We start from the raw sequence: 23,576 nt of genomic DNA on the forward strand, positions 1-23,576 counted from the left end.
GTTGGTGCTATTACTGGTTCATTCGCTCTAGTGGTTAACAGTTTGCTGTTGAATGATAGGCATTACAAAACACTGATACCAAGTGGAGAGATCAGTGAGGCCTGAGAAAGAGAGACATCACCAGGAAGAGACTGGGAAGCAGTACAATCTTGTAGCAGTATCTTCATTAGATTCATTTGATATTGAGAACTGAGAACTCGGTGAATATACTACAATTAGGAGCAAGGATAAGCCCCAGTGGGCTTCTGATACTTAGCACATCAATTTTAGCCTTTTAGGCCCATTACTAAGATCTGCACAACAAAAGGCCTATTAAATTATTGAGCCGCCCCTGACGAATATTTATTTCTTCTGACAATGACATTTTTATAAAACGCCAGAAAAGGAAAAAAACAATTATATCACATGATAGTCTTTTTTTTATTTCTTTTTTCTTGTCGTTATTCGATCGTCTTAATATAACCTCACGATTCACGATATACGAAAAACAATATATTAATCGATTATATTACTTGTCTATTTTCTTATTTTATTTATCTTCAAAGTTTTGCCCACACACCAATACACTCCACAGTCCACACCCCTGTTCTAAAAATCGACCGCATAGCCGTCTAGGCGGCCATATAGACGCTGATCAGATAGAGACCACAGCGATTTTGTCCAACTAGACCGCCTAAGAGTCCGCCTAATCCGCTTAGACGGCGCCTACCTCAATTTTTTTTTTAATTTTTTTTATAATTATTTTTTTTTATCTAAAAGTCAAAAAGTCCTACATATATTCATAATTTGTATAAAAATCATAACTTTGACCTTAAATTTTTGTTTTCATGTGTTTAATGTAGTTTTAAAAACAATATTATATAAATTTCTTATTTATATATAATGGATTAATATGTTTTTAAAATATTAAATAGCCTTAAAACTAATCCATGATTAATCTCCGTTTAGTCTCCGATTTTCTTGCTAGTCACTAGGCCCATCCTCACCGTCCGACTAGCGGCTAGCGATTTTTTTAACATGGGTCCACACAAAACCAAACAGATCAATAAATGAACCAAAACAAAATAAAATATATCCCAAAAATTACTATTTTAATCCCTAGCAATATTACAAAATTAAATATTTGTAAAATAAATTTATTGGACGGGAGTAGACAAGCAAAATTAATATTTTTTAGGTTAATTGATAATGCTATATAAGGCCACTACATACCTTAGAATAAGTAAACACAAATAACAAGTACTATTAATCCCACACACTCTCTAATCATTTGCAAAAATGGCAGAAGCAAACAGTTCACATGTAGCGATCATACCGAGTCCCGGTATAGGTCACCTCATCCCACTCGTCGAGTTAGCAAAGCGACTCGTTGACAATCACGGTTTCACCGTCACTTTCGTCATCCCCGGCGATTCTCCTCCGTCTAAGGCTCAAAGATCCGTTCTCAACTCTCTCCCTTCCTCCATAGCCTCCTTCTTCCTCCCTCCCGCCGATCTTTCCGACGTTCCATCAACGGCTCGAATCGAAACTCGGATATCGCTCACTGTGACTCGTTCCAACCCGGCGCTCCGGGAGCTTTTTCGCTCGTTATCGGCGGAGAAACGTCTCCAGGTGGTTCTCGTCGTCGATATATTTGGTACGGATGCGTTCGACGTGGCTATTGAGTTCCACGTGTCGCCATACATTTTCTATGCATCAAATGCCAACGTCCTCACGTTTCTGCTTCACTTGCCAATGCTAGACGAAACGGTGTCGTGTGAGTTTAGGGACTTAATCGAACCGGTTATGATTCCCGGTTGTATCCCTATAACCGGTAAAGATTTCGTCGATCCGTGTCAAGACCGAAACGATGACTCATACAAATGGCTTCTCCACAACGTCAAGAGATTCAAAGAAGCTGAAGGGATTCTAGTGAATTCCTTCATCGATTTAGAGCCTAACACTATAAAGATTTTACAAGAACCGGCTCCTGATAAACCACCGGTTTACCCGATTGGGCCGTTGGTTAACTCGGGTTCATACGATGCTAACGTGCACGATGAGTACAAGTGTTTAAATTGGCTAGACAGCCAACCATTCGGCTCGGTTCAATACGTATCATTTGGAAGCGGCGGAACACTCACGTGTGAACAGTTCAATGAACTCGCTTTTGGTCTTGCGGAGAGTGGAAAACGGTTTATTTGGGTCATACGAAGTCCAAGCGGGATAGCTAGTTCATCGTATTTTAATCCACATAGCCAAACTGATCCATTTTCGTTTTTACCACAAGGGTTCTTAGACCAAACCAAAGAAAAAGGTCTAGTGGTTGGGTCATGGGCTCCACAGACTCAAATTCTGACTCATACATCTGTAGGTGGATTTTTAACGCATTGTGGATGGAATTCGACTCTAGAAAGTATTGTTAACGGTATACCGCTCATAGCATGGCCATTATACGCAGAGCAAAAGATGAACGCATTGCTACTAGTGGGTGAAGATGGGATCGTAGGAAGGGAAGAAGTGGTGAGAGTGGTCAAATGATTGATAGAAGGAGAAGAAGGGAAAGCGGTAAGGAATAAAATGAAAGAGTTGAAAGAAGGAGCTATTAGGGACGATGGATCAGTTTGGCTTAGAGTCTTAAGGGACGATGGATTCTCTACGAAATCACTTAATGAAGTTTCGTTGAAGTGGAGAGCCCACCAACGAAAGATCGACCAAGAATAGGAACGAGATTGTATTAAAAAATCATTTATATGAATATTCTGTTTGTCTTATATATAAATAAACTCTGTTAGTTGACATAAAATGTTACACATTAAGTGTTACACATAAAATGTTACACATCAAAAAAATAAAAATAAATAAATAAATAAAGAAAATGTTACACATCAAAATAGATCCGAAGGTAACCTATTTTCATTTGTTGAGTAGATATCCAATCAATTCTTTAATAGTAAAAATTATTTGTAACACCCTACTAGGTGCAAATCCAAACTTTAAGATCGAATAGTTATAAAAAAAAAATCACTAATTAACCACAAAATCGAAAATAAAAACCTGATTAATCATCTAAAGCTATGCAAAAAAAAAAAACTAATTATTTCCTTGTGAAACAATTCGATCCTTCACCGTCTCTGTCTCTGAGTCGATGATAGCTACAATGTTTTCTCCGAGAGACCCGCGCAAGCTATCAAGTAAAGGATTCAGCTTGTCAACAAGATCACCAAAGAAATCAGCCCTATGCTCTTTCGCAAGTTCCAGAGTCTTTTTCAAAATGTTATTTCCATATTCATTATTAGCCAATCTCACCAACGTATCTTCATCACATTTGACAATCTCTATCATGATTAGAACCAAAGGCACCATCGAAATACGGTCATCGATAAGCATCTCCACAATTTTGCTTCCATGTTTCAGAAACGAAAGCTCTATGTAGTGACATTGAAGCCCACACGCGATGAATGTCGTACAATCTTGGTGGTGTAGATTAATGGCCCGTTGAACCGTGGAGTTTCCCACATCAAGGTCCTTTGTTAGGTAGAGTGCGTGGACTCCTATTAGGCGTAGGATTTGATCATACACTTTCAAATCACCTCTTTTCTTGAAAGCGTTTATGGTTCGTATCATGATGCGATAACCGTAAAAGTCGGTTGTGACATCGATGAACCTTTGCTTCACTGCTGCCAAAAGAACTTTGTCGATTTCTTCGGATTTTCCTAGGATAATCTGAATCATGAGCGAGCCTCGTCTTGTTGTGACAAACTCGAAAAAGAGATCAGAATCTAACATAAGCTTCGAGGCAAGCTTATGGAGCTGATCATCTGCTATATCAGATGCAGATAGAGCATCATCAAACTCAGCCATTAGCTCGTGCAAGCGCGCGTCGTCTTGTGTGGTTTTCTTTGTAAAATCAAGCTCAAGCACGTGTTGGATTAGGGAGATTCCTAAGTCGTGCATGCTTAGCGAGTGAGCGTGCTGTGCGATTAGGTCAAGGAATTCATCTTTCCAGAAATCATCAGCTATTGTTATAACTTTCTTGAGTACGATGCAACCGTTTTCGTCACTCGACAAGACCAACAAGTGACGGTACGTGATATGGCAAAAGAGTTTCTTGTGATGTACGTTGCAAACGTTTAGTACTTGTGACGCCAAATCATAGCCGCGTTCATGAGTCATAATCTCATCGAATCTCATCATGATAGGGCTGAGAAGGATTGTGTTGATATCGTCTGATATTCCGAATATTTTCATGAAGCGACTCAAGCCTACTTCGTCTCTAATGATTTTGACGAAGAGATCCAAATCTAACGCTAGTATATTCGCAAACTTAGGGACTTCATCTGACCTAAAGAAGACCCTAAGAAAATCGTGCATGTCAACTTCTTCGGAACTAGTCATTAGTCTATGCAAGCGCCTGGTATGTGGCTGAGTTTTGTCATAGATGTTCTCCATAATTTTAAGGAATTAATTAGTCAATTGTGTATGGAGATGAACTATGAATGTTGGATTGGTATTTATAGAGTTAGGGCTGTTTGTATTCCTAATTAGAATATCGAAGTTGGATTGATTTTCGCATTAAGATTTTGTAAATATTTTGTTCGTAACTACTTAGATAAGATTTTCCATTATAAAAGTTAAACAATATCCAATTGAAACAGAAAAAGAAAAATTACCAAAAGAAGTTCCATATATATATATATATATATATATATATATATATATATATATATATGTCATCAAATAATTATATATATATATATATTTGTCATCAAATAATTATATATATATATTTGTCATCAAATTATTCAAATACTGAATTAAATAAAAGTCGATACAGACCAAGTCACCAATTAAAGAAAAAACAGAGCCAAAATCAAAGACAAATGAAACTGCTCAGACGAAATCATTAATTGATTAGAATTCTCCCCTAAACCGGATCAGGTTTAGGCTCTACACGTATACCAAATTTAAGACAACCACTTGAAAAATTGCGTGACCCTACAAATTTTTAAAATTTGTATTTTATGATGTCTTTATAACTTTCAAAAATTGAATTTTTATCATTAGTTTTTCAAAAAGTTCCTTAATTTATTTATCATCTCTGGTTTCAAAAAGAAAAAAAAACAATAGCTGTCAAAAAAAAAAAAAAAAAAACAATAAACACATTTCGCACTTTTTGAATTAGAGGACAGGACACCCAAGTGCAATCTGATAATTGTACATAGAAACGTTCAAGGGAAAATAAATTATTAATTAAATTATCACGGATATTAATTAAATGAATGATCACGGAACCTTTTATTAGTTATTTTTTTCAGTTAGATGTGTATAAATAACACTGACACTTGACTCGTTTCCGTTTAAACTCTGATCTTTTTTTGTTCCCTCTTCTCTTCCGGAGCAAGCATCTTCTTCAAAGAAGCAAAGGCACGATCTTTATATTCCTATTTTGGTTCTTTCTTATGATTAGGTTATATTACGAGTTATCATCTTCGTTACCAGTTATGGTTCATGCGAAACTTGATTCTTAACTACTCCTTTGTGATCGAATGGGTTTTGCTTTCTTCAAATCTTGATGATCCTGGGTTGAATCGGTTAGGATAGTTCCCGGTTTGTTCATGGTTAACTGATTTTAGGATCGGAATCTTTGCTTCTTCTTGATCAATGGTTATCGGAATCTTTGCTTCTTCTTGATCAGTCGTTGATACTCTTTGGTAGATTATTATGCCTTTATAATCTGCATCGTCAGAAATCTGAATCTTCGTGGTGGTACGTAATGGGATCTTGTAGGTTTCGCATATTCTTCTTCAAGTGCCTTGATGGACAAAAACGAGCCATTTGTGAGGAACGAGGTGGATGACGTAACGCCAAAGAAACCAGATGGTAAGGTTCTTGTTTTTTGTATATTTCTTCTTTGTGTTTGTTCATCATATAACCAAAACCACTTCTTCTTTGTGTTTGTTCATCGTGCAGAATCCGCGTCTGCATCATCTCTCCATGGGTCTGACGAAACGCCAAAGCAGAGTACCCAAAGCAACCAAACGGTAAGTTTTGCTTCTTTTTTGGTGCTCTCTTAAGTTATTATGAAGAATCATATAACCACTTGTTTGTGTTTGTTCATCCTGTAGGATCAGGGATCACCACTTGTTCCGTTACAAGAATCTCCCAACGTTAAAGATGAATTTCCTAAGTTAACTGGCACAATTCAAAGCAAAAAGGACCTGAGGACCGCTTATCTCAAAGCTCCTAAAGCCACCCATGGTTCAATGCCAAAGCAGAGTCCTCAAATCAACAAGACCTTTCCCATGGTAAGGTTTCATTCCTAAAGCTTTCTGTATTCTCTCAAGTGCAGAGTCAAATATAACCAGCCAGCCACTTCTTTGTGTTTGTTCATCTGCAGGGTCAGAGTTCACTACATCTTCAATTACAAGAATCTCATCTCAGCAATTCCACAACCACCCACGGCTCCTCGCCAAAACCAGACTTGTCTTCACTTTCTACAACAACAGCTACGCAAGAACCGTCAGCTTCTGCTGAACCGGGCTCTGCTCATACAAGATATAGAATAAGACTGCCAGTTTTCAAAGAGCTTTGCTCGGGTGTGGAGTTTCAATGGTATGGACCGCAAGAACCAGACTTGCCTTCTTCATCTGGAAAAGGAACCATGCCAGCAAACAGTCCGTGTGCACCAAAGGTTTTAACACTTTTTTGTATCACTAGCTACTCTGGATTTATCATATAAACAGAGTTCTCATCTGCTTTTACGACTTGTGTTCATTAGGTTTCTGCTGAACCATTCACCCTCAGTACGAGCTCTCCACCAAGACAAGCTTCCGAGCAACTCTCCTGTGATCATCAGAATTCAGGGGATGATGTAAGTAGATCTCAACCCAATTTTCCATGTATGATTGACCTTTTTGTTTCGAAAACCAAAAACTCAAAACAATAAGATTACTCTTTGTGTAATCATCCTGCAGAGTCGCACCAGTGAAGTAGCTTATCCTAAACTAAGCATAGAAAGACAAAGGAAAAAGGATCTGAGGAGTGCTCACCTCAAAACTCCCACAGCCACTCACAGCAACACTACTACCACAACCACCCATGGCTCCACGCCTTCTGTTGATGTACCGGGAACAGTGACCCAAGAACCAGACATGTCATCAGCTTCTGATGATAAACGCCAAGATGATGAGATCACAGCACCTGATCAGGATCACTCAGCTTTGGATGACAATCTTTAGTAAAAACTTTCCATATAAACTTCATTTAGGTTTGGTTTGGTTTGCTTTGCTTTTCTGAATTCCAAGAAAACTACTTCTGGTTTTGATTTTGGTTCTATAAGAAACCTAAATTTGTTGGTTAACCCATCATGATATTTGCAATGCTATGTAAAATGAATTGCAGACCAACGAGATGAATCATTTATTGGTTAGAAACCCATTTGTGTAGATTAGGTTATTTCATACTTATTGTTTTCATTGAAAATATTCAGTTCCATAAAATTCTGAGTTAGTTTATATATAAAAGCAGCAAAACCATGAAAATCTCCACAATCAATCCCAAACTATACAATGATCTAAATCCCATCTTTTCCCAATTTAAAATTCTTTCCATTCTGTTTTCTTATTGCCTTTTTATTAAGTTTCTTGCTAAGCAAGCAACCATAAAAATATCTTAAAAAAGAAGACGTAGGCAACACAAGACAACTTACTACACCCAATCAAAGATCTATGGAGAGAGAGACAGTAGGCAAGATCTTTCTCTTTGTGAAATGAGCTAGTGGTACATGGGAAAGATTGCTGAAACGATTAAAGCAGAGAGTATTGTTCCAAAGTTTTATCAGATTGAGCAGAAATTGTATGGTCTTAAACAAGTTTCTATACGAAGTTGATCACAATTTGGGAAAATTTTAAGAGTCCACAAGATTATCATATAAACAGAGTTCTCATCTGCTTTTACGACCTATAGAGATTTTACCGATCAGTATGTTGAACTCGGAAATCGACATCAATGGGAGTGTTCATACAAATCATAAGGTGCCCACAATGTGTCTAAAGGACATGGAAGCTTCTAGGTTTGGGGAAAGTTGAACGAATTAGAGATTCTAGGTTTTGAATCTCGGAGGAGACGAGGAAGTGGAAGAAGACGCTTTCAGGACACAATTAGTGTTGCAGGATTGAATTCACGGCTGCGATTGAGCCACGGAGGTAAACGATGTCGAGTGTGATGGCTACGTGGACGAGATTAGGGTTACAGACGCCGGAATAGTCGCCGGAGGATCTGCATTACGAAATATTGAAGATTCTCTAAACAAACACCGGACTGCACTATCCCTTAATGGGCTGCTTTTAACTGATTCGAAAATAGTTACTTTTAATGTGTGTTGGGCCACTTGGCTGAACTAGGCCTTATTGGCTGAACTGGGCCTTATTGGTTTTGTATCATTTTATTTCTCATGGTTTTTAATAGAAAATCCTTTCTCAAAAAAAAAAAAATTAAAAAATTCCACACACATCCTTTTTCTTGGCTTGTACCCAAATGGTACGTATAGTAGCTTTATAGAGTCCACACAAAACGAACCAAAAAAAGATAAGAACAAAAAAAGGAAATTCCAAATGGTACGTATAGTAGCTTTAGAGCATCTCCAATGGTGAGAGTCCTCCATGGGCTCTCACCATTTTTTTAAGAATAAAATTTTCAAATTTATGAGATGAGAGTTTCTGTTAAATTTTTTTAATTTTGCAAAGTCCAATGGTGGGGTTCTCAGGAAAAAATTAAATTATTATTTAAATTATTTTATTTCATAAAACTGAAAATATTACAATTCATAGCATATTAAACATACAATAATTTCATACATTTAAAAATAAATTTACAAAAAAAAAAACAATTAGTTATTCTATTGATTGTTGCCACAGAATAAATGTTCAAACATGTCAAAGTTTAAATGTTGTAAAAGAAAGATAGAAAATAACATAATTCCGTTTCTAAATAATTAGTCAATCACAACATAATTATAAGGTTCCATTAGTTAAGTTAAATAGGTAGTACAATATTAATCAAATAATTAGCCAATGGGCCTAGTGGACTTATATGACACAAATAACAGGCTTTTGGCCCAAATAATTCTCCGACGACTCCGTGAAGTGGAGGGAAGGGATCGTGAAACCGGCTCTACGATTCGATCCAATTTCAGACGCGACCAACAACGACACGAGAGCCATAGCCACTCTTCGTCTTCTCTTCGATATTCAACACCAGCAATTTGAATATTACATCTATCATCCATCTCTCTCACTCACCATTTTGCCAATCCTTTGCGTGAAATTGAAGCTTGGTGCCTGAACTGTGATCTACGGAAGAGAAGCTGCCACGTCGTCGGCTCTCCTAACTCTCAAAAGCTCTCACAAAAGAGCTGTCTCTCTTCTTATATCTTGATTTTGATTTATTTTTGAAATTGTTTTTGAAGAGAACTGATTGAGAGAACCCAAAAAATTACCCATTGGGGGTGCTCTTATAAAGTCCATACAAAACGAACCAAAAAAAGATAAGAACAAAAAAAGGAAATTCCAAAGAACTATAACCACGAGCATGATCTATAAAGCTACTACGTACCATTAATAAAAGGAATGAGCATAAATATTTTTCAAGAAAACAAGAAATAAGAAGAAATTATCAAATAATCCTATTGATTTCACACTCTTGAATCTTGCATTAATGGCAAAAGCAAACACTCCACATATAGCCATCATACCGAGTCCCGGAATGGGTCACCTCATCCCATTCGTCGAGTTAGCTAAGCGACTCGTTGAGCACGACTGTTTCACCGTCACATTGATCATCTCCAGTGAATCTTCGCCGTCTAAGGCACAAAGATCCGTTCTCAACTCTCTCCCTTCCTCTATAGCCTCCGTATTTCTCCCTCCCGCCGATCTTTCCGATGTTCCCTCCACAGCACGAATCGAAACTCGGGTCATGCTCACCATGACTCGTTCCAATCCGGCGCTCCGGGAGCTTTTTGGCTCCTTATCAACGAAGAAACGTCTCCCGGCGGTTCTCGTCGTCGATATGTTTGGTACGGATGCTTTCGATGTGGCCGTTGACTTCCACGTGTCACCATACATTTTCTATGCATCAAATGCCAACGTCTTGTCGTTTTTTCTTCACTTGCCGAAACTTGACGAAACGGTGTCGTGTGAGTTTAGGTACTTAACCGAACCGGTTAAGATTCCCGGCTGTGTCCCGGTAACCGGTAAGGACTTTCTTGATACGGTTCAAGACCGAAACGATGACGCATACAAATTGCTTCTCCATAACACCAAGAGGTACAAAGAAGCTAAAGGGATTCTAGTGAATTCATTCGTCGATTTAGAGCCGAATGCTATAAAGGCTTTACAAGAACCGGCTCCTGATAAACCACTGGTTTACCCAATTGGCCCGCTGGTTAACACAAGTTCATCTGATGTTAACGTGGACAACAAGTCCGAATGTTTAGATTGGCTAGACAAGCAACCATTCGGCTCGGTTCTATATATATCATTTGGAAGCGGCGGAACACTCACAGTTGAGCAGTTCAATGAGCTTGCTCTTGGTCTTGCAGAGAGCGATAAACGGTTTATTTGGGTCATACGAAGTCCAAGCGGAGTGGCTAGTTCGTCATATTTCAATCCACACAGCCAAACCGACCCCTTTTCGTTTTTACCAATTGGATTCTTAGACCGAACCAAAGAGAAAGGTCTGGTGGTTCGGTCATGGGCTCCACAGGTTCAAATCCTGGTTCATCCATCCACATGCGGGTTTTTAACACACTGTGGATGGAATTCGACCTTAGAAAGCATTGTAAACGGTGTACCACTCATAGCATGGCCTTTATTCGCGGAGCAAAAGATGAATGCATTGCTTCTCGTGGAGGATGTTGGAGCGGCTCTAAGAATCCATGCGGGTGGAGATGGGATTGTACGGAGGGAAGAAGTGGTGAGAGTGGTGAAGGGACTGATGGAAGGAGAAGAAGGAAAAGCCATAGGGAATAAAATGAAGGAGTTGAAACAAGGAGTTGTTAAAGTCTTGGGAGACGATGGATTCTCCACCAAGTCATTTAGTGAACTTTTGTTAAAGTGGAAAGACCACCAGCGAGAAATCAACCAAGAGACGTCCCATTAAATGGTATTATATACTTAAAATATGTGAGTTTGAGAGCTACACTACTATGCTCAAGATCAAAATGTTTCAATTTATGCATTATGATGCAAGGAGTCACCAACATATAATAAACTGTACTTTGACCTTGTCAGAGTCAAAATGATCTTTGTACAACAGAAAATCTCCTACTTTCATCTGTTTACTAGATTACGTTATCTTTATTTAATATGATAATAAATGTTTGTATGCATTTGAAATCAATTTATATGTTTTGGATCTTGTTAGTACTGCTGTATATGAAACTTGTACATGGGAAACGGTTTTATCACATGCCTAGTTTTGTACATGGGAAACGGTTTTATCACATGCCTAATTTGCATATGGGGTGTTTTTTTAAGGCCCAACAATCTTTCATATGCCTCAGAGGTCAGAGCAACAAGCATACAAATTAGGGTATGTCCATAAATTATTTTAATGTTGATTAATTTATCTTCAAATTATTAAAGGTTCCATTCGTGATTTTATCAAAAAACGTAGAAACACATCATATAAACCCCGAAATACAACCACTTCAAACTCACGAACAAAACTGCAGAATTACCAACGAATATATGTCGATGTATATTTCATTCTTCTTTTTTTCATTATTATAAAAATGATTAAAGAGTTGGCATTAATCAACGTAATCGAGATCTCCGATGATTCTTCATCACCCAAAACCTCTCAATTTCTTCTGCTGTTCTTCCTGGAATCCTCCCAGCTATTAAATCCCACCTTTACAAACAAAAAACTAACCTTAATTAACTCCCTTAATTATTAAAATCACATATTGAAAGATTTACCAAAAAATAGTTAAGGATCGAAAAAGAGGAAGAATGAAAAACCTTTCACCGACAAGCTTATACATCCTGCAAATCAAATCCTCTTCTTCTTGAGCCATTGCTATTTCTTCCCACTCAAGACTGCTCACTTCTATCCCACGCCATCATCCAAATTTCACATTTATTATATATTATTATAAAGTAAAATTAAAAAAGTAAAATCAAAACGACTCTGTATCGTGGAGATCATGAGTTAGCTGAGAGAGCTTTACCTTCAGAAGAAGAGGCAACAGTGGTTGGATTGGTCTTGAGATGCTTCGACTTACGCTGCGTATCCATCTCAAAAGACACCTTACTAGCTATACCAAGATTTACGATCGTACCGTGCAATTTTATCAATCAATACTGTTTGGTACGGTTTAAGGTAAAGAGAGGGAGTGAGGAAGAGAGAATGATGGATTTTAAGGGAAGAACATGAAGTCTATTCTCTATTTATAGGGGCAGAGTTTAACGACCGGTTTGGTCGGTTTCCACATTAAGAAATCATGTATGATGTATATCGTACATTATTTTCCTTAAATCGGATTTAACTTAAATTATTAAATAGTATTCTTATTAATTAATTTAGCAACTTATGGGTGGCAGCCAATATATGTCAGTATGTGTGCCAATGCTTGAGTGATTACGTTGAGAACCAATGAGAATCATAAGACATGTTTCATTATATTACATCATTTGCTTCGTCATGTTCTTGTCTAATTGCTTTTAAAATAAAGAAATTTTCACTTTAAAATATGATACGACTTGATGTTTTATATATGTACGCAAATAATTAAATTAAATCGTAATTAAGTTCATATTAATCAACCCTATGTTGAGTACAAATGTACAATGATCTGTATGAAAAAGATTGTAATTATCAATATATTCATCAATGTATATAGAGTATGCATTAGGAGAAACACTTGATTTTAACATTTAAGAAGTCTAATAATATATTTACAATTGAACTAAATTTTATCAATTTAATGAAATATATTGGTAGAACTATCAAAAAGTAAGTTGAAAGTTAGTTAGGGTTGAATATAAAATTAATTTAACGTCGTGGATATTCCCTTTATTCCTCCATTAATTCACGTCGCAAAATTTATTATTCCATGCTTTCTTTTTATTTTGTTCGGTTTATTATACTCCCTCCGTATTTTAATAAGTGTCGTTTTAGAATTTTTATTTTTTTGAATTGGATGTCGTTTTTAAATTTCTATGCAAAATTTATTTCTTTTTAATATTTTATGACGTCATAAAACATTAAAAAATAATAAATTTTGCATAGAAATTTGAAAACGATATCTAATTTTAAAAAAAAAAATCATAAAACGACATTTATTAAAATACGGAGGGAGTATTTATTATCAATCTCCTTTTAAAAAGAAAAAGGTTGAGCAACGTACTGATTACTGAACAAACTATGCAGTTGCAACTGAACATGACACGTGGATTTTATATTTCATTTAATTTGTTGGGACCATCGCATGATTCATGACGCCTTCGCTTGACCCTTCCAATTTTATTTTATTTTATTATAAAAAAGTTAATTTTTCTTTCGGTCTTAATATGATTTTTTTTTTTTTACGAATGAATTAGAGAAATCATAAACGATTAAATTTGTTGGGACCATTGCGTTGCATAATTCATGGGCGCATCCAACTTTAACCAGACTCGATTCTGTTTTTTTTTTCCGGTCTGCATTGAATTTTTAAGAATGTACAGAGAGATCATAAAAGATGTCAAAAATAAAACAAAAGAGACTATAGAGGACCCAAGATAAAGGAGAAACTATAAAGGTTTGCAAAGAAAAAAAACTATACTTAAAGAGTTGACAATGAAAATCATATTACTAAATTCGAAATTATAGCTTTTAGAAGTTTATGATATGATTTTTTAATGACAACACTATGATATCACAATTACGCGAATATCATTTAAAAACCAATATGAATTATAAAATTTGAAGTGCTAAGGATATCTCAAACTTTTTAATATGCCTTCAAAAGTTGAAATTGGGAATCCACTAGTCAGAGAGATATTTCTACTAAAGCCCTCCCAAAACACATGTTCTTTCAAATCTTACTCTTACTTTTTTTTTTTACAATCACAACCCTTTCTAACTGAGGCTTATTATATACATGAACCATTGGAAGTTAGAACTTCACAAAAGAAACTGTGTTTTTGTCAAGTGAAATCTCAATGGAAAACAATCAAATCCAACGAAAAGCAGATAAGAAACACACATAGAGAAAGAAGTTTTACAACCTAGAATTTTTTTTTTTTTTTGGTAAAAGATTTTACAACAACATCTAGGTTGTTTATCTAGGTAAAAGTTTTTTTTTTTTGGTAAAAGCTTTTACAACAATATCTAGGTTGTATCTAGGTTGTTTTACAACCTAGATATTGTTAACTATTCGATCCTCACTTACAATGTAAGAGATGTGAATAATGAGTGAGTTTCTATCACCATGGTCTGCCTTTTCCTCCAAGCCGGCGTGCAAGCTCAAAGTCTTTTCTCACTGATATCAACAAAAAACAGATATCGATAAGCATATTCTATATGATATTCAAATGGTAACTAATGATTCAACGGGATACAAAAGTATGCCTGTGATTCCTAAATTTAGACTGAAAAATGTCTTCTTTTTGAGTACTTACTTAGAGTAACACGTCTTGCATGGATAGCACAGAGCATTGAATCTGAGAACAATCCAACCAAGTAATCTTCTGCAGCCTGCCAAAAAGAATTTGTGATTAAGTTTGATTGGGTCATCAAGGGGAAATGACATTATTTGTGATGTGTGTGACTCTCTCTATATCTATATAGACTATATTCATACATTCGTATCAAGAAAAAAGTTGAAGGAATGGTACCTCTTGAAGAGCCACAAGAGCTTCAGCTGTCCAACGATTGATTTGGGGAGGGGCCAACGCATGAGTTATACTTCTCACCTGGACATTTTTTTAAAACTAGGTTGTTTGGAACACAAATCAGCATTTCCATATCACTAAGGATTCATGTTAAGTATTGTAGTTACAGAATCATATGGTTCTGAATCTATGAGCCAATAACCTCAAAATCAAACTAGATTACAAGCTCCTTAAACGGAGGTTTGGCCTCATGATTCCTCTGAGTTTTAGTTAAAATGCTATATCACAATGTTCACAGGATTGATGCTCAGATAGGATCCATGTTGAAAACAAGAAACAAGTACCAAGTTCGCTGCAATTTGTGTGGGTGTACAAATCCTAAAACTAGCCACATCAAACACCAAAAGGCTTGTGTTCTCTCTTGGTATATATTGTTATGTTGTGAAACTTAATATGACTGGTAAGCAAAGGAAAAAGAGAGAACATGAGAAACTCACTTGTCTTATGAAGCTAGCAGCTGGAATAAGAAGGTTTGTCTGCTTCTGGAAATGTCGAATCTCTCTCAGAGCAACGGTTCCTGGCTTGTATCGATAAGGCTTATTCTGTGAAACTAAAAGGACAACACGAAGATTAATTTTACACACAATAAATGTCCTGCATTATGAGGGATATCACAAGAGATGTTTAAAAAAAACTAACCTCGCGGCATAGCCTGTCTGGCTCTCCTAGGCCTCTTCACAAACCAAGTGAGAATTTGTCAGCATAACAGAAATCCAAGTTCATAAGCAATGGTTAAAACATTACCCTTCCACCAGTAGCTGGTGAAGTTGTAGGATTTGCTGCAATTGTTACAAAGGAACAAATTTTCACATACAGCACAAACAGATAAGATGAAAAAAGGGAAAAAGATTCGAAGTGTTAATAATCTCACAAAACATCAATGACCCAAAAAAAACTCACTTTGTTGAGTATTATCTCCACCTTCAGTGCCTCTTGTTGTCGGGGTCTACAATTTCAATGGATAAACAAATTTGACAAAATCATAACGTGATAAGGAATATTTGAATCTGAAATTCGAAACCCTAAAACAGAAAAAGATGATGTACCGTCGTCGGACCTGCCGCCTGAGAAGATGAAGCATTGGCATCTACAATTTCAGATTCGAAATCTAGGGTTAACACCAGAAAATCGGAAAAAAAAAACCCTAAAAAATTATGGGTAAAATCAGAAGTAAAATGAAAGAGAAAGCAGATTTAAGATACCAGTTCGATTCTCAGATCGTGACTTGGTAGCGAAATGCTTGGTTCTCGCCATTAATTACTGCTCGAGAAATCGCACCATGAGACGAATCGTAAAATCAGAAAGAGAGATCTTAGAAAAGACGAAAACTTCGATTATGAAACTCACCTGGTGAGAAATTTCCCGCTAGATACGAAAAGATTTGAAGATTGGGGCGGATTTTTACTTTCCCGCTCGACCCCAAAATTTTGATTTTAAAATCTGTCTTTTTTCACCAATAGTTGATGGTTTGTTTCAGTCAAGATTCTATCGGAAGAACTTTATCTGCACCAAACCTGCCGCTTCACATAGAGGGTTTGACTCTTTTAAACGACACCGTTTAATCAGGAAGAAGATTTTTAGACTACCGTCGTTCCTTATTTACCCTTGGACAGTGTACACTATTACATTCGACACCTATTTTAGATGAAAATTGAAAACTTGGGAATAGGGGAGAATGGGTTTTTACCGTTAAATCTCAATTCAAAATCTCTGTCTGTCTCTCTCTCCCTCTTGTGTGTTCAACTTTTGAATTTGGTGATATTGACACAAAGTTTTCAACTTTCTGCCACAGATTCTTTACATTTTCACAGCATCTAGTCATAGGTTCTGTTCAACAGAGAAGTGGAACCTGAACACCAATTCTTTTGTGAACTATATTATACATCATAAACCATTCATATTTACATTGTTTCTTCTTTTTTTACAAAAATATCTACAAATAAAGCAAAGGAAGGGGTAACAAACCCACCAAAAGATATCTTACATCAAAACTTCACCATTGGAAAATATATATATACATCTTTTAAGAACTGGTCATTACCGAGGATATGTATATTTCTAGACCAAACCAAAAAATCCTGAAGAAAATTTGATAATATCACAACAAACTAGGATTGATATTTCACTTCACTGGCCTTGATTGATTATGTAGTGAATTGAGTTATGTCCTGAGAAGCCAATCTTTCAGAAACATCTGCTAATGACTTGAGATTGCATCTGATAAGTACTTCAACAAAGTAGCAAGTCTCTTCTTTTGTGTTACCTTCAGGAACATCAACTACAAACGATTCAATCACCATTGTTCCTGCTCTTCCCTCGATTATCTCCGGATGCACAGTCACAATCGACGAGTAATTCTGCGAGAAAACCAACATTTTCAAAATCCTCGTTTATCCAAAACAGAATCTGTATGTAAACAAACAAACAATGAGATTTGATATCTCGTATTACCTTAAGTCTGTGATCACCACCGATGATTTTGATACCGAGGATATGTTCTTCATCATCAAGAAGTTCTAATCTCTCAGTACTTGTTGTTGCAGGAAGACCAGATTTAACATTGACTTCTCTAAGACTCCCGATTTCAGGATCACCGATTACTGTACATCTACTCACAAATGGTTTGTATTTCTGAGGCTGATCAAATCTCCGCACAAGTGACCAAACCTAACAAAATTCAATTTCAATCGTTAAAACAGAGATTTGGGAGAAACCCTAAATCGATGGTTGGGATCAAAATCGACGGATCAAGATTAGAGAAAATACTAGGAAATCGGTGAAATTAGTGGTGAATTGGAGAGGCTTACGAGATGAACAGGAGCTTTGATGTGTTTGACAAGAGCAGAGGTACACTGGTTTTCTCTGCAGTGATGTTGATGATGCGTCCGTACGTATTGCATCGTCTCGAGACCTCCGTACATCGCCGTGCCGCCTCCAACGCCGTCCATCATATCCTCTTCTTCCGATCAGAATCTTCTCTCTATCTCTCTCTTTCTCTCTCTTTCGTTCTTCGGTGTTATCTCTCTGTCTCTCAGAAGGGAATCTCTGGAAATGGATAATAAATAGAAGGAAAGTAAAACAAGAAGATGCTTCGTTATGCAAAAATAAATAAAACAAAATTACTTTATTTTTATTTTTTTTTTGTTTGTTTCAATTATTAATGAACCCACCGACATAATAACTTTTTTATTTTGTACTTAAACTCTCTTTTGTATAGCTTCTTCTCCTTCACACATTTTTAACTTTTCAAACCAAAACATGGTTGCACAAAATGTCGTTAATATATCAAAAAGTTATAACTATTTGTAAATTATTTTTGTGCTAATTAAAGACTTATGGTCGAAATCAAAGGATTTGTATATTGTTTGGTATGCTATTTACAGAATATGCGGAGTTATATTCTACATACAATAGTTGGTCTTCACATGTATACCAAATGAAAAAGATAGGTTCTTTGGTTTAATTGAGTGATTCTCCATGTATCAGGTCCCATATGTCTTAGACCATAAATGTATATAGTTCATTAGTTCTTGTTGTTGTTTTCCTTAAAATCTTGTTGTTTAAACGTTAATTATCTTGTTACTTGTTAGATATTGTTCATCAACAGTCTCATCCTATCACCAGTGCGGTTCCATATTGTAGTCATGTACGACACGTAAGGTGTTATTTCCCTTCTATAGGAGGAGAAGGCATGTTTAAAAGACGATTACTAGCTAGAAGACATCCACAATCTAAAATCATGAAACAAGAACTTGAATCTGAAATCTATTCATGATATTGAGAAAAGTCCCTATCATACCTATAATGTAGACCATTAGATTTTGTTAAAATGTATTGTCGTGAATCACACCCCATAAGAAGGAAACATATGAGCGACAATAAACAATCTACAATCAACCATAATTCGATTCATCTGTCTCCACTAGTCTAAACTTGCTCCTCCTCCATCTTCTTCGTGAAACCAAGCTTTTGAAACCGATGGTGGAAGTCAATTTTGATAATCAACACCGCTAATTACGGTTTCTAACCAGTATTTTATGCATTCTATTATAATTAGTGAATTCTAATTTTCTTTTTCCCAAAAGACTCATCTTTACCTTCTTTTTTTTTGGTTTAATTTCAAACCAAAAACATAATCACGTCTTAGATAACTTTAGTTAAATCATTACCTTATCTTCTAACATATGAATTATGGTTTAAGGTTTTCATCAGAAGAACAATCTTTCGATCTTGTAACCATTTCAACCAACACGTATAATTATAACCGGAGATTTTCTTGTTCAATATGAATATTGTTTATGCTTACATATCTCATTAATTGTCTCAAATTGACGTTATGATAAAAGAGGGATTTAGTTTATTATATATAACATGTTCTGCAACTATATAATATATATTTTTAATGTTTTAAGTGATAATATAGTAATTAAAGAGGGGTAGTTGACGAAAATTATACAGTAACCTTATCAGATAAAAATTTACCAAAAAAAACCTTATCGGATAGGATCACCTTTGGCACTAGGCATGCAAACTTAACGCAAAAGATGACTTTAGCGTACTGCTCCGAGATAAAAACGACGAGCCTTTTTAGCGTACTGCTCCGAGATAAATTACAAGAAACCAATATACGTGTCATCTTTTCATTGGTTTATTGTCTGACATTTTCATGTTCACTTATTGTGGCGTATCTCGTGAAATTGACACGTGTAATTCTTCTTTTTGCTTACTTGGATAACTTTTTTTTTGCCGGCCAATAGGTTTTCCATTCTGGTTGAATTAACAAATACAAAAAAAAAAAAAACAGAGGGAAGTGACAAAAAAAGACAACATTAAAAAGTTGGAAAACGAGATTCTTCTGATAATGCTTGCTGGCAGCAAAAAGTTATGAATTTATCGTGTCATCAGAGTGAAACAAATCTAACTTTTGACTGTTTCAACCAATTAACAAAAGAAAAAGCTTAACATTTCGATGAACCAAAGAAAGCCCAATCTTTAAAGACCATCACAATATGGGCTAATGAGTACAAACAAAAACAGCTTTGGCTTATAGATTACTAGAATTGAGAAAGAGGAAAGTCTATGCAACCATTGTTTGTTTCTGGTGGGGTTTGCGAAATCTAAGGTCTGAAAAACGCACAAAACCATTGGGTTCTATGTTCTGTTGAATCTCTGATTTTACACTTAGCTCTTAGCCAGCTTGTTATGCTCTTTGTAGATTTTAAGCTGAGATATGACCAGTTTCTAGTTGCATCTCTCGCAATGTATCTGGAACTCTGTCACAGTTCAAAGAAGTCATCATTTTCTCACCAGTTGCTTTTGTTGTTGCAGTTCATTGGGACAAAATCTCCGAAAAAGCAAATTCGTTGGTGAAATCTTAACATTAACACACACAACTCTTACTACTCCTAGCTTAAGATAACATCATTGTTAACACACAAAGAAAACCAGAGTTTATGAGGATTTAGAAGATGTTGATAGTAAAAAGGATTAGGTAGCTTAAGTTAAGATTAACATTAACACACACAACTCTTACTACTCTTCTTCGTCGTCTTCGTAGTCATCTTCGTCGTTTTCTTCATCTATGTTACGGTAGTATTGCGACTGCTCGTTGACAACCAAAAAAACAAAATATGGGGTCAAATTTAGGCAAAACATAACTGGAAGAAGTGAGAAATGGGAAACTTGCGGTAGGAGGTTGTGGACTCAAATGGACCCTATATATATGTCGTTAGACAATGACAAATGTATTAGTTCAGAAATAGCTTAATTAATTCAACACTGTACCGAGAGAGAGAGAGGACAAAGACCTGCTGGTAAAGCTTGCCAGTAAGCTTTCCCAGAGGAAACACCCTGCAGAAGAGGAAGCGGAGGCGGAGGATGCGGCTTGTTCAAGATCATCTGGAAGTATAGACCGAACAATGTTGTATCCGATCCCACCTAGCTTGCCAAGAGTGCCCAAGAAGATTGGCTCATACGATATGAGCATTAAATTAGCCGGAGGTTGATTATACCAGGTCCACTTAAGCACAGCCCACCCAAGGCCTGAGATATCTGTTTCAGAAACTAAAAGACTTTAAAAACAAGAAAAAGGCAACCAGTTGAATCTAAACCCTAATTTTGTAAAATTAAGGATGAGAAGAGATATTTACCGGTGGGAACGTGATGAAGAGCGATTCCAGAGGAATGGACTTGTCTGAGGAAGTCATGCGGGACGTCTGTTAGTATGCCACCGGCAGTGATGGTGAGAGGACCAGAGTAGCCTAATTTCTCCAACGCCCGTTTTATACACGGACCCACCCGACGAACATCAACGTCACTGGGAACCGGACACCTGTTGATGTCCCACCACACGCGTGTTACAGCCTTAGCCTCAGCCTCACCCACAGCCTTAGCCTTCATCGCAGTTATGTCTTTGATCTAGAAGATCGGAAAAATTCGAGATTGACACCGTTAAATCAATCACCCACCTCCCACGCTTCCAGAGAGAACCTTCTAGAGTTAGTTTTTATGCTCATGGTTTTATCATAACCATTATGATAATTTTCATACGGTAATGATGATTACCATCGATCAATTCATGATGATGATGAGCTTAACAATGATAAAGATACTGAATTTGATGACTGTTATTCTAACGATGACTTGTTTACTAGGAAGTCTGGAACAACAATTCTCACCGGAATATATATAGGCCAGATAGTACAACAAACAAAAAGGTTTCTTCAAGCAAAGAATAAATATAGTTTTTGTCCTGTGAAAGAAGAACTTCACAATCCTTCTTCAGCTTTACTCCGTTCTTCAGCCATTCTCTTCTTGATCTCATGTGCTGCATTGAAAATCCCCATTGTTGGTTGGTTACACACAAAACACTTCTTGTTCTTCGTGTGATGCTGCATCATGACACAGAACAAAACTCATTAGTTTCACAATCCAAAAAACAGAGTCATCATTGTGATTTAAGTTACGATCATACCTTTAAAGCACAGTGCTCACAGAAGTAATGCTTGCATTTGGTGACAACTGGATCAACGAAAGGCTCTCTGCAGATGAAGCAAGCAAAGGGCAATGCATTTTCGTCTTCGTCGCTATCGTTGTCAGCCTCATCATCTTCATCCTCAACTCCCATAGCTTTATTTCTCTTCCTAACTTTCTCTGCTTCTTCCCATTCTTTCTCTATCTGCCATCCTGGTTTGTAATCCCCACGGTCATGCAAGAACTTACACGAATCTCCATATCCACAGTATCCCGTTTCTTTGTAATCCTTGCAAATGTCTGGCTGGTAATCGAATCTAGCTGATACTCTGATGTGAGCAGAAGCTCTTAATGGCCCGTGTGAGCCTCCAGCTTTCTCGCTCGAAATTGTTTGTTCTCTTCTAAACCCAGCTTTGTGATCCGTATATCCATGAATTCCTTTGTACAGCTTCTCATCTGAAGCCTTTTTCTTATTCCCTTTCAATGCTTCGTCTGCTTTTTTAAGAACTCTCTCACGGATAGCTCGTGCGTCCTGATTGAAGTCGGTTTCAGTTTCTAGAGTAGCTGTTGCTCTACTGTCGTTCTGAACCTGGATCTCCTTGGATGAATCGTAGTGAAAGACGGGTCTCTCAGCAGCTTCACTAGTAGTAGAGCTCTTAGCTGGTCCAGACGAAAAGTACAACTTGCTATCAGGTTTTGCAACTTTCTTTAGATTTTGTAAAATAGAGCTTTCGCTTTTCGAATCTCCATCTTCTTCATCTGCATCAATCGCTCTTTTCCTAATGTTTTTACTTTTCGTTGGCTTCTTGAAAAAAGTGCAAACTGAAACAGAACAAAGATTTGATTAGTGTAAATGAAAATTTCTAGCTAACAACGAAGAACAAGACAAAATCTCAATGAGGCAACAACTAGAATTGAGAAAGAAGAAAGTATATATGTAACCTTGTTGAGACTTAGTTTCTTCCCCAGCAGGTTGAGGTTGAGATACTTCTTGCTGAGACGGTTTAGGTTCACCAGAATCTGACATTGTGATTATGCAACAACACAAACACCGACTTGTAATTTGCTGCTTAGTGTTTCCCTGCAAAATTCAAGGTTAATATAAAGTCAATCTCCTGGAACTTATGAATTTGTTCCAACTGATTCAAACAACAATTTTATCAAATTTCATTCAGATTCGATGACAACAATAGACAATGCAACATAAACCTGATCACCTGAATTCTTCATAACATAGAAATCAAAGGAGAGATTGAGCTCCAAATTCATATGCTCAAGCTAATGAATAATCAGTAGTACAACACACTGAAGAAACCCTAGCTTATCATTATCTATCTAGACAGTAATTTCATTCACAATAAATACGGAAGCGGAAATAGAAACTCCAGACAGAGCAATCAAAAACACAGTTCGAAAATTCGATGTGTCAATGGAAGCTACAAAATTTGGAATCTAAAACCCTTAATTGGATTGAAATTGGAGAGAAAAAAAAAAGAAAGGAAGGTAAATCAAAAGTATGGATAAAAATACAAGGAAGAATATGTTACCTTAAAAATCGTCGCAGGTGAGCTACACCGTCGAGAAGAACGACGACGCCGTTCGTGTTTCCCGACAGAACAAAAAAGAATCAAAGTGAAGTGAGAAGAAAAAAGGAAATACTTATAAGATGAGGCGGTTAGTTCAACT

The 23,576-nt window shown here is 36.5% G+C and overlaps 9 protein-coding genes across 13 annotated transcripts; 3 read left to right on the forward strand and 6 right to left on the reverse strand.

Moving 5' to 3' along the window:
• Positions 1-1,150: 1,150 nt before the first annotated feature.
• Positions 1,151-2,718, forward strand: LOC9325433 (UDP-glycosyltransferase 72B3). Its single transcript, XM_021014522.1, is given in 1 exon segment — positions 1,151-2,718. A coding segment is annotated over 1 exon segment (1,425 nt). The 5' UTR covers positions 1,151-1,278; the 3' UTR covers positions 2,704-2,718.
• A 337-nt stretch (positions 2,719-3,055) lies between these two features.
• Positions 3,056-4,632, reverse strand: LOC9325434 (putative pumilio homolog 22). The gene has a single exon (XM_021014523.1). The coding sequence runs from the start codon at positions 4,429-4,431 to the stop codon at positions 3,073-3,075; it is 1,359 nt and encodes a 452-aa protein (XP_020870182.1). The 5' UTR covers positions 4,432-4,632; the 3' UTR covers positions 3,056-3,072.
• Positions 4,633-5,134: 502 nt separating this feature from the next.
• On the forward strand, positions 5,135-8,457 carry LOC9328129. Of its 2 annotated transcripts, XM_002889324.2 has the most exons (6): positions 5,135-5,862; positions 5,953-6,023; positions 6,108-6,287; positions 6,380-6,673; positions 6,761-6,853; positions 6,957-8,457. In XM_002889324.2, the coding sequence occupies exons 1-6, from the start codon at positions 5,799-5,801 to the stop codon at positions 7,218-7,220; spliced, it is 966 nt and encodes a 321-aa protein (XP_002889370.1). In that variant the 5' UTR covers positions 5,135-5,798; the 3' UTR covers positions 7,221-8,457. The 2 variants fall into 2 exon arrangements, with proteins under 2 accessions (XP_002889370.1, XP_020870183.1); XM_021014524.1 differs by having other exon boundaries at positions 5,135-6,023.
• A 1,123-nt stretch (positions 8,458-9,580) lies between these two features.
• On the forward strand, positions 9,581-11,409 carry LOC9325435 (UDP-glycosyltransferase 72B2). The gene has a single exon (XM_021014521.1). The coding sequence runs from the start codon at positions 9,697-9,699 to the stop codon at positions 11,137-11,139; it is 1,443 nt and encodes a 480-aa protein (XP_020870180.1). The 5' UTR covers positions 9,581-9,696; the 3' UTR covers positions 11,140-11,409.
• Positions 11,410-11,584: 175 nt separating this feature from the next.
• Positions 11,585-12,410, reverse strand: LOC9325436 (MYB-like transcription factor ETC1). The gene is made up of 3 exons (XM_002892021.2): positions 12,212-12,410; positions 12,003-12,090; positions 11,585-11,892 (listed from the first exon to the last, which is right to left on the reverse strand). The coding sequence occupies exons 1-3, from the start codon at positions 12,276-12,278 to the stop codon at positions 11,796-11,798; spliced, it is 252 nt and encodes an 83-aa protein (XP_002892067.1). The 5' UTR covers positions 12,279-12,410; the 3' UTR covers positions 11,585-11,795.
• Positions 12,411-14,084: 1,674 nt separating this feature from the next.
• Positions 14,085-16,296, reverse strand: LOC9328130 (histone H3-like centromeric protein HTR12). 3 transcript variants are annotated; one of them, XM_021014531.1, is made up of 11 exons: positions 16,266-16,296; positions 16,121-16,181; positions 15,965-16,005; positions 15,819-15,864; positions 15,663-15,697; positions 15,558-15,591; positions 15,356-15,468; positions 14,862-14,939; positions 14,646-14,721; positions 14,384-14,506; positions 14,085-14,252 (listed from the first exon to the last, which is right to left on the reverse strand). In XM_021014531.1, the coding sequence occupies exons 2-10, from the start codon at positions 16,170-16,172 to the stop codon at positions 14,451-14,453; spliced, it is 531 nt and encodes a 176-aa protein (XP_020870190.1). In that variant the 5' UTR covers positions 16,173-16,181; positions 16,266-16,296; the 3' UTR covers positions 14,085-14,252; positions 14,384-14,450. The 3 variants fall into 3 exon arrangements, with proteins under 3 accessions (XP_020870190.1, XP_020870191.1, XP_020870189.1); XM_021014532.1 differs by having other exon boundaries at positions 16,121-16,178; positions 16,266-16,289; XM_021014530.1 differs by lacking the exon at positions 16,266-16,296 and having other exon boundaries at positions 16,121-16,243.
• A 474-nt stretch (positions 16,297-16,770) lies between these two features.
• Positions 16,771-17,911, reverse strand: LOC9328131 (abscisic acid receptor PYL9). The gene is made up of 3 exons (XM_002892023.2): positions 17,726-17,911; positions 17,370-17,585; positions 16,771-17,275 (listed from the first exon to the last, which is right to left on the reverse strand). Exons 1-3 carry the CDS (start codon positions 17,867-17,869, stop codon positions 17,063-17,065), a joined length of 573 nt encoding a protein of 190 aa, XP_002892069.1. The 5' UTR covers positions 17,870-17,911; the 3' UTR covers positions 16,771-17,062.
• Positions 17,912-20,281: 2,370 nt separating this feature from the next.
• Positions 20,282-21,432, reverse strand: LOC9328132. Of its 2 annotated transcripts, none has more exons than XM_021014529.1 (3): positions 21,068-21,432; positions 20,726-20,969; positions 20,282-20,519 (listed from the first exon to the last, which is right to left on the reverse strand). In XM_021014529.1, the coding sequence occupies exons 1-3, from the start codon at positions 21,315-21,317 to the stop codon at positions 20,498-20,500; spliced, it is 516 nt and encodes a 171-aa protein (XP_020870188.1). In that variant the 5' UTR covers positions 21,318-21,432; the 3' UTR covers positions 20,282-20,497. The 2 variants fall into 2 exon arrangements, with proteins under 2 accessions (XP_020870188.1, XP_020870187.1); XM_021014528.1 differs by having other exon boundaries at positions 20,703-20,969.
• A 110-nt stretch (positions 21,433-21,542) lies between these two features.
• On the reverse strand, positions 21,543-23,538 carry LOC9328133 (zinc finger CCCH domain-containing protein 1). The gene is made up of 4 exons (XM_002892025.2): positions 23,438-23,538; positions 22,833-22,971; positions 21,892-22,712; positions 21,543-21,808 (listed from the first exon to the last, which is right to left on the reverse strand). Exons 2-4 carry the CDS (start codon positions 22,915-22,917, stop codon positions 21,686-21,688), a joined length of 1,029 nt encoding a protein of 342 aa, XP_002892071.1. The 5' UTR covers positions 22,918-22,971; positions 23,438-23,538; the 3' UTR covers positions 21,543-21,685.
• Positions 23,539-23,576: the final 38 nt, after the last annotated feature.

The sequence above is a fragment of the Arabidopsis lyrata genome (genome assembly GCF_000004255.2).
Source record: "Arabidopsis lyrata subsp. lyrata unplaced genomic scaffold ARALYscaffold_1, whole genome shotgun sequence".
Lineage (NCBI taxonomy): Eukaryota > Viridiplantae > Streptophyta > Magnoliopsida > Brassicales > Brassicaceae > Arabidopsis > Arabidopsis lyrata.